The following is a 9,463-nucleotide window of genomic DNA, read 5'->3' as shown; positions in this document are numbered from 1 at the left end:
TTCCCCCTCTGGGACCGGGTGTCACAATGCGTTAGATACGCTGTCCTTTCCCCCTCTGGGACCGGGTGTCACAGTGCGTTAGATACACTGTCCTTTCCCCCTCTGGGACCGGGTGTCACAGTGCGTTAGATACACTGTCCTTTCCCCCTCTGGGACCGGGTGTCACAGTGCGTTAGATACACTGTCCTTTCCCCCTCTGGGAGCGTGTGTCACAGTGCGTTAGATACGCTGTCCTTTACCCCGTCTGGGACCGGGTGTCACAGTGCGTTAGATACGCTGTCCTTTCCCCCTCTGGGACCGGGTGTCACAGTGCGTTACATATGCTGTCCTTTCCCTCTCTGGGACCAGGTGTCAAAGTGCGTTAGATACGCTGTCCTTTCCCCCTCTGGGCCGAGTATTTGAAGTGGACAGTGTAGAGGGAGCATTACTCTGTATCTCACCCTGTGCTGTACCTGTCCTGGGAGTGTTTGATGGGGACGGTGCAGAAGGAGATTTACTCTGTATTTAACCCCATGCTGTACCTGTCCTGGGAGTGTTTGATGGGGACAGTGTAGAGGGAGCTTTACTCTATATCTAACTCTGTGCTGTACCTGTCCTGGAAGTGTTTGATGGGGACAGTGTAGAGGGAGCTTTACTCTGTATCTAACCCCATGCTGTACCTGTCCTGGGAGTGTTTGATGGGGACGGTGTAGAGGGAGCTTTACTCTGTATCTAACCCCATGCTGTCCCTGTCCTGGGAGTGTTTGATAGGGACGGTGTAGAGGGAGCTTTAGTCTGTATCTAACCCCGTGCTGTACCTGTCCTGGGAGCGTTTGATGGGGACGGTGTAGAGGGAGCTTTACTCTGTACCTAACCCCATGCTGTACCTGTCCTGGGAGCGTTTGATGGGGACGGTGTAGAGGGAGCTTTACTCTGTACCTAACCCCATGCTGTACCCGTCCTGGGAGTGTTTGATGGGGACAGTGTAGAGGGACCTTTACTCTGTATCTAACCCCGTGCTGTACCTGTCCTGGGAGTGTTTGATGGGGACAGTGTAGAGGGACCTTTACTCTGTATCTAACCCCGTGCTGTACCTGTCCTGGGAGTGTTTGATGGGGACAGTGTAGAGGGAGCTTTACTCTGTATCTAACCCCGTGCTGTACCTGTCCTGGGAGTGTTTGATGGGGACGGTGTAGAGGGAGCTTTACTCTGTATCTAACCCCATGCTGTCCCTGTCCTGGGAGTGTTTGATAGGGACAGTGTATAGGGAGCTTTACTCTGTATCTAACCCCGTGCTGTACTTGTCCTGGGAGTGTTTGATGGGGACAGTGTAGAGGGAGCTTTACTCTGTATTTAACCCCGTGCTGTACCCATCCTGGGAGTGTTTGATGGGGGACAGTGTAGAGGGAGCTTTACTCTGTATCTAACCCCATGCTGTCCCTGTCCTGGGAGTGTTTGATAGGGACAGTGTATAGGGAGCTTTACTCTGTATCTAACCCCGTGCTGTACTTGTCCTGGGAGTGTTTGATGGGGACAGTGTAGAGGGAGCTTTACTCTGTATTTAACCCCGTGCTGTACCCATCCTGGGAGTGTTTGATGGGGGACAGTGTAGAGGGAGCTTTACTCTGTATCTAACCCCGTGCTGTACCTGTCCTGGGAGTGTTTGATGGGGACGGTGTAGAGGGCTTTACTCTGTATCTAACCCCGTGCTGTACCTGCCCTGGGAGTGTCGGTGAGAGTGCCGATCAGAACTGAGCTGGGGTGTTTTCTGTTGATGTATTGAGGTGAATTCTGACAGTTCTGTCCTCTTTCCCAGTGCCTTATCTTTATCTGCGAGAGTATCGACCAAAGCTCTCCCTCTGTGTCCATCCCATTCTACACACACCTGCTGACTTCACACCGGCCTGTCTTGGCTGCTGTCCTCCGAGGAACCCACAGTGGGAGGGTTGAAGGTAAGGATTCATGGAGCTTTCACCCACCCTCTCCCCTGTACCCCTAAATCCCCAGCTTCTCCCCGTATCCCTAAATCCCCACCTACCCACCTTCTCCCCGTACCCCTCAATCCCCAGCTACCCACCTTCTCACCGTATCCCTCAATCCCCACCTACCCACCTTCTCCCCGTATCCCTCAATCCCACCTACCCACCTTCTCCCCGTCTCCTTCAATCCCCACCTACCCACCTTCTCCCCATCTCCCTCAACCCCCACCTACCCACCTTCGCCCCGTATCCCTCAATCCCCACCTACCCACCTTCTCCCGTCTCCCTCAATCCCCACCTTCTCCCCGTCTCCCTCAATCCCCACCTACCCACCTCCCCGTCTCCCTCAATCCCCACCTACCTACCTTCTCCCCGTCTCCCTCAATCCCCACCTGCCCACCTTCTCACCGTCTCCCTCAATCCCCAACTACCCACCTTCTACCCGTCTCCCTCAATCCCCACCTACCCACCTCCTCCCAGTCTCCCTCAATCCCCACCTACCCACCTTCTCCCCGTCTCCATCAATCCCCTCCTACCCACCTTCTCCTCGTATCCCTCAATCCCCACCTACCCACCTTCTCCCCGTCTCCCTCAATCCCCACCTACCCACCTTCTCCCCGTCTCCCTCAATCCTCACCTACCCACCTTCTCCCCGTCTCCCTCAATCCCCACCTACCCACCTTCTCACCGTCTCCCTCAATCCCCAACTACCCACCTTCTACCCATCTCCCTCAATCCCCACCTACCCACCTCCTCCCAGTCTCCCTCAATCCCCACCTACCCACCTTCTCCCCGTACCCCTCAATCCCCACCTTCTCCCCGTACCCCTCAATCCCCACCTTCTCCCCGTACCCCTCAATCCCCACCTTCTCCCCGTACCCCTCAATCCCCACCTTCTCCCCGTACCCCTCAATCCCCACCTTCTCCCCGTACCCCTCAATCTCCACCACCCTCCTTCTCCGCACTCAGATAGGGTAGAGAGAGAGAGAGAAACTATTTGCGCTGGCTGGAGGGACTCTGGACCTAATGAGAGCCAAACGTCTTTCTCCTGAATTCCCCAATTGCATTTCTTTTTTTATTATTCATTGGATGTGGGCATCGCTGGCTGGGCATGATGCCATTTGTTGCCCATCCCAAATTTCCCTCGTTTGGAGGGGGCATTTCAGAGTCGACCACATTGCTTTGGGTCTGGAGCCACATGTAGGCCAGACCGGGTAAGGACGGCAGATTTCCTTCCCTAAAGGACATCAGTGAACCTGATGGGTTTTTATGACCATCGGCAATGCTTTCATGACTTCAAATGCTTTCAGATTTTTCTTTCATTGAATTCAAATTTCAAACCCCCATCACTAGAGCATTGGGGCTGGGTCTCTGGATGACTAGCCCAGTGATAATACAACCATGCCACCGCCTCCCCTATGTTCAGTCACTGTCATATATTAACCTTTCCCCTCGTTCTGGTCTCGCTTGCAAGTGGAAACATCTTCTCTACGTCTACACCATCAAACCCCTTTCATAATCTTAAAGATCTCTATCAGGCCACCTCCTCAGCCTTCTCTCTAGAGAAAAGATCCCCAGCCTGTTCAATCTTTTCTGCTGGTTATAACCTCTCAGTTCTGGCATCCTCCTTGTGAATCCCTTTTACACTTTCTCCAGTGTCTCTATATCCTTTTTATAATGTCCAGACCAGAACTGTACACGGTGCTCCGAGTGTGGTCTATCCAGACCAGAAATGTACACAGTGCTCCGAGTGTGGTCTATCCAGACCAGAACTGTACACAGTGCTCCGAGTGTGGTCTAACCAGACCAGAACTGTACACGGTGCTCCGAGTGTGGTCTATCCAGACCAGAACTGTACACAGTGCTCCGTGTGTGGTCTATCCAGACCAGAACTGTACACAGTGCTCCGAGTGTGGTCTATCCAGACCAGAACTGTACACGGTGCTCCGAGTGTGGTCTATCCAGACCAGAACTGTACACGGTGCTCCGTGTGTGGTCTATCCAGACCAGAACTGTACACGGTGCTCCGTGTGTGGTCTATCCAGACCAGAACTGTACACAGTGCTCCGAGTGTGGTCTAACCAGACCAGAACTGTACACGGTGCTCCGAGTGTGGTCTAACCAGACCAGAACTGTACACAGTGCTCCCAGTGTGGTCTAACCAGACCAGAACTGTACACAGCGCCCCGAGTGTGGTCTAACCGGACCAGAACTGTACACGGTGCTCCGAGTGTGGTCTAACCAGACCAGAACTGTACACGGTGCTCCGAGTGTGGCCTAACCGGACCAGAACTGTACACGGTGCTCCGAGTGTGGTCTAACCGGACCAGAACTGTACACGGTGCTCCGAGTGTGGTCTAACCGGACCAGAACTGTAGTGCTCTAAATACAGGCCGCTTAAAAAGGCCGTTAGGTCAACAATCCCTGAAGACGTGGGCTATTGGAGCGGTTTTGTCAGCGCAGTATCCGTGCTCCGAGTGGGCCTGGAGCAGAGCAGCAGGCAGTTGGCCACCCCAGCGTCGCACCCCTCAGTCTGACCAGCCTCTCTGTTCTCCGGCCAGGGCCAGCGGGCGACAGACAGGCTCCGCGGGAACGCTGTGACCGGCTGCCGGGGACGCACACGGCTGCCCTGGCCGCCCTCTGCACTGTCTCACCGGGAGCGACAGTCTGCCGCGATGCCAAACGCCAGGTACGAGAGGGATTGCACGCTCTGGGGGTGGGGGTGAGGGGACGGCCAGGCGGGTCAAGGGGGATTGCGAGGGGGGGAGGGAGAAAGAGCGAGAGGGGGCTGTCAGATTCAGGGGTGAGGGAGCCCTCGGAGGGGAAGAGGGATCGTTGGAGGGAGCGAGGGGGGCTGTCGAAGAGGAAGAGGGTTTCTTGCAGGGGGGAAGAGGGTGTCTGAGCAGGCAGGTAGGGTCTCTCCACAGTGGAGGGGGCTTTCATTTAAAGAATGATTCTTTCAAACTCATTGGAGTTTAGAAGAATGAGAGGCGGTCTTATTGAAAAAGGTAAGATTCTGAGGGGAAGTCTCGACAGGGTGGATGCTGGGAGGATGTTTACCCCCCTCGTGGGGGCGTGAATCTAGAACGAGGAGGGAGAGGCACAGTTTCAGAATGAGGGGCCTCCCGTTGAAGACGGAGATGAGGAGGAATTTCTTTTCTCAGAGGGTGGTCAGTCTGTGGGATTCTCTCCCCCTCCCCCTCCCCACAGCAGGGGCGGTGAATATATTCAAGGTTTATGTTAGACGGGTTTCTGATGGACAAGGGGGTCGAGGGTTATGGGTGGGCACAGGCAGGAAAGTGGAGTTAAGGACACAATCAGATCAGTCATGAGCTTGTTGTGAATGGCAGAGCAGGCGCGAGAGGCCTAATCCCAACTCCTGCTCCAGATTTCTTGTATTTTTGACAGAGAAAAATCTCCCACCATGCTCCGTAAAATCACCTTGTTCTCTTCTCTCCGGGCAGATAGCTCAGTACGTCAGTGACACACTCTTCGCAGCAGAGAGCACCTCAAAAAGGACAAGATTCATCAAGGGAATCCAACAGCCCACATTGTGTCTCAACACTCTGAAGGTAGACTGCAACAGCAGCGTCACCAGCCAGTGTACAGATATCTCCCTGAGAGAGAGAGGGGACTGAGAGACACCAGTCAGTGTACAGATATCTCCCTGAGAGAGAGAGGGGACTGAGAGACACCAGTCAGTCTACAGATATCTCCCTGAGAGAGAGAGGACTGAGAGACACCAGTCAGTGTACAGATATCTCCCTGAGAGAGAGAGGGGACTGAGAGACACCAGTCAGTGTACAGATATCTCCCTGAGAGAGAGAGAGAGAGGGGACTGAGAGACACCAGTCAGTGTACAGATATCTCCCTGAGAGAGAGAGGGGACTGAGAGACACCAGTCAGTGTACAGATATCTCCCTGAGAGAGAGAGGGGACTGAGAGACACCAGTCAGTGTACAGATATCTCCCTGAGAGAGAGGGGACTGAGAGTCACCAGTCAGTGTACAGATATCTCCCTGAGAGAGAGGGACTGAGAGACACCAGTCAGTGTACAGATATCTCCCTGAGAGAGAGAGGGGACTGAGAGACACCAGTCAGTGTACAGATATCTCCCTGAGAGAGAGGGGACTGAGAGACACCAGTCAGTGTACAGATATCTCCCTGAGAGAGAGAGGGGACTGAGAGACACCAGTCAGTGTACAGATATCTCCCTGAGAGAGAGAGGGGACTGAGAGACACCAGTCAGTGTACAGATATCTCCCTGAGAGAGAGAGGGGACTGAGAGACACCAGTCAGTGTACAGATATCTCACTGAGAGAGAGAGAGGGGACTGAGAGACACCAGTCAGTGTACAGATATCTCCCTGAGAGAGAGAGAGGGGACTGAGAGACACCAGTCAGTGTACAGATATCTCCCTGAGAGAGAGAGGGGACTGAGAGACACCTGTCAGTGTACAGATATCTCCCTGAGAGAGAGAGAGGGGACTGAGAGACACCAGTCAGTGTACAGATATCTCCCTGAGAGAGAGAGAGGGGACTGAGAGACACCAGTCAGTGTACAGATATCTCCCTGAGAGAGAGAGGGGACTGAGAGACACCAGTCAGTGTACAGATATCTCCCTGAGAGAGAGAGGGGACTGAGAGACACCAGTCAGTGTACAGATATCTCCCTGAGAGAGAGAGGGGACTGAGAGACACCAGTCAGTGTACAGATATCTCCCTGAGAGAGAGAGGGGACTGAGAGACACCAGTCAGTGTACAGATATCTCCCTGAGAGAGAGAGGGGACTGAGAGACACCAGTCCGTGTACAGATATCTCCCTGAGAGAGAGAGGGGACTGAAAGACACCAGTCAGTGTACAGATATCTCCCTGAGAGAGAGGGGACTGAGAGACATCTTAGATTTAGTTACTCGATCGTTCAGTGATTTGGGTTTTGTTACTCTCCAGGTACTGTACTCCTGTTGTCAGGTGAGTAAAGCGCCCTGTCAGTTCTTGGTGGACGAGGCCCTGAATACCATACTGCTACTCCTTCAGTGCAAGGTAAGTGATACTGGAGGCCTCTTTATGAAATACTGCCTTTTCCCCTCTGGGACCGGGTGTCACAGTGCGTTAGATACACTGTCCTTTCCCCCCTCTGGGACCGGGTGTCACAGTGCGTTAGATACACTGTCCTTTCCCCCTCTGGGACCGGGTGTCACAGTGCGTTAGATACACTGTCCTTTCCCCCTCTGGGACCGGGTGTCACAGTGCGTTAGATACACTGTCCTTTCCCCCCTCTGGGACCGGGTGTCACAGTGCGTTAGATACGCTGTCCTTTCCCCCTCTGGGACCGGGTGTCACAGTGCGTTAGATACACTGTCCTTTCCCCCTCTGGGTCCGGGTGTCACAGTGCGTTAGATACACTGTCCTTTTCCCCTCTGGGACCGGGTGTCACAGTGCGTTAGATACACTGTCCTTTCCCCCTCTGGGACCGGGTGTCACAGTGCGTTAGATACACTGTCCTTTCCCCCTCTGGGACCGGGTGTCACAGTGCGTTAGATACACTGTCCTCTCCCCCTCTGGGACCGGGTGTCACAGTGCGTTAGATACACTGTCCTTTCCCCCTCTGGGACCGGGTGTCACAGTGTGTTAGATACACTGTCCTTTCCCCCCTCTGGGACCGGGTGTCACAGTGCGTTAGATACACTGTCCTTTCCCCCCTCTGGGACCGGGTGTCACAGTGCGTTAGATACACTGTCCTTTCCCCCCTCTGGGACCGGGTGTCACAGTGCGTTAGATACACTGTCCTTTCCCCCCTCTGGGACCGGGTGTCACAGTGCGTTAGATACACTGTCCTTTCCCCCCTCTGGGACCGGGTGTCACAGTGCGTTAGATACACTGTCCTTTCCCCCTCTGGGACCGGGTGTCACAGTGCGTTAGATACACTGTCCTTTCCCCCTGTGACATGTTGCCTCTCTCTTTTCTGCAGTTGTCTCCTGACGACACCATTCTGTCTCAGACGGTGGAACTGACTCTCTACCTCTTGTCGATCTTGGTCATTCAGTTGGATCATGTGCCTGAGCCGTAAGTTCCTCCCTCTGTCTGTTAGCGGTGGACCCTGGACAGTCGCACTCTTCCCCGCAGAATGGCTTGTGGCCTATAGTGATGCTCTGTCTGTGGCCTAGCAACTAGACAAGGCCATTCGGCTTCTTGTACCTTAATGTGGAAGGGCACCGACAGGGTATGGGGGAGGGGCAGCATGTGTAAAGGGGAGAGTGGGTATGCCAGATCGGTCACACCAGCGTGTGTGTTTGTGAGTGTGTCTATGTGTGTGTCCATGCGTGTCAATGTGTGTCCCCATATCACTGTGTGAGTGTGTCCTTCTGTGCGTCTGTGTGTGTACTGATGTGACAGTGAGTGTCTCCCCATGTCCGTGTGTGTGTCGTGTCCGCTTATGTGTGCGTCCGTGTGTTTCTGTGTCCTTCTGTGCATCTGTGTCTGTGTGTGTCTGTGTGCACTGATGTGACAGAGTGTCTCCCCATGTCCGTGTGTGTGCCGTGTCCGCTTTTGTGTGCGTCCGTGTGTGTCTGGCTGCATTCCTCTGTTTCTGTATGTCCCTGCGCAGCCCCATGTGCCCGTGCCCATGTGTGCGCGAGGGTGTATGTGTGTGCGCACCCACAGACGCGCTTAGGTCCCCGTGTGTGTGGCTCAGCATCCGGCGGCATTCATTGTCCAAAAACTGACAGTCCATCAGGGTGAGGGACACTGAGGTGTCAGCAGCCTGTGAGATTGGAAGGCGGCTGAGTCTCTGTACCCTCTATGGACAGCCAGGGAGGAATGAGGGAGCAGATCCCCCACAGAACCACCAGCTCTCACTGTCTCTCTCTCTCTCCTTGTTCTAGCCTGGAGCACTCAGTGGGTTTCATTACGTCAATCTTGCTGCAATCGCCCACGCCTGCTCACACTGTAAGTCAAAACTTCACGAATGTCCTCTGCGGGAGGGATGGTGTGGGACGAGTGAGAATCGATGGGGCGAGGGTGGGAAACCCCTAGGAGCACTGGAGGCTCCTGTAAATAAGGAGAAACCAGCCACAGCCCTGCCAAACACTACTGTGTCCGCTTCAATCTCTCAGTACTGAGGGAGCGCCGGTCAGTGCCGAGGGAGCGCCCGCACTGTCGGAGGGTCAGTACTGAGGGAGCGCCGCACTGTCGGAGGGGTCAGTACTAAGGGAGCGCCGCACTGTCAGAGGGTCAGTGCTGAGGGAGCGCCGCACTGTCGGAGGGTCAGTACTGAGGGAGCGCCGCGCTGTCGGAGGGGTCAGTACTGAGGGAGCGCCGCACTGTCGGAGGGTCAGTACTGAGGGAGCGCCGCACTGTCGGAGGGTCAGTGCTGAGGGAGCGCCGCACTGTCGGAGGGTCAGTGCTGAGGGAGCGCCGCACTGTCGGAGGGTCAGTGCTCAGGGAGCGCCGCACTGTATGAGGCGCCAGCTGTCAGTTGAGATGTTAATGTGAAGCCCCCTCCT

The 9,463-nt window shown here is 54.8% G+C and overlaps 1 protein-coding gene across 1 annotated transcript; it reads left to right on the top strand.

The window, feature by feature from the left end:
- Positions 1-1,795: 1,795 nt before the first annotated feature.
- LOC144678611 (serine/threonine-protein kinase 36-like) lies at positions 1,796-8,906 on the top strand (the record flags this gene model as incomplete). Its single annotated transcript, XM_078538344.1, has 6 exons — positions 1,796-1,931; positions 4,520-4,647; positions 5,423-5,530; positions 6,909-7,001; positions 7,930-8,024; positions 8,843-8,906. Coding segments are annotated over 6 exons (624 nt in total), but the record flags the coding sequence as incomplete, so codon positions are not given.
- Between the last annotated feature and the right edge of the window lie 557 nt (positions 8,907-9,463).

Source organism: Cetorhinus maximus, unplaced genomic scaffold (genome assembly GCF_964194155.1).
Source record: "Cetorhinus maximus unplaced genomic scaffold, sCetMax3.hap1.1 HAP1_SCAFFOLD_4854, whole genome shotgun sequence".
Classification (NCBI taxonomy): Eukaryota; Metazoa; Chordata; class Chondrichthyes; order Lamniformes; family Cetorhinidae; genus Cetorhinus; species Cetorhinus maximus.
This window is presented reverse-complemented; position numbering and strand designations above follow the sequence as displayed.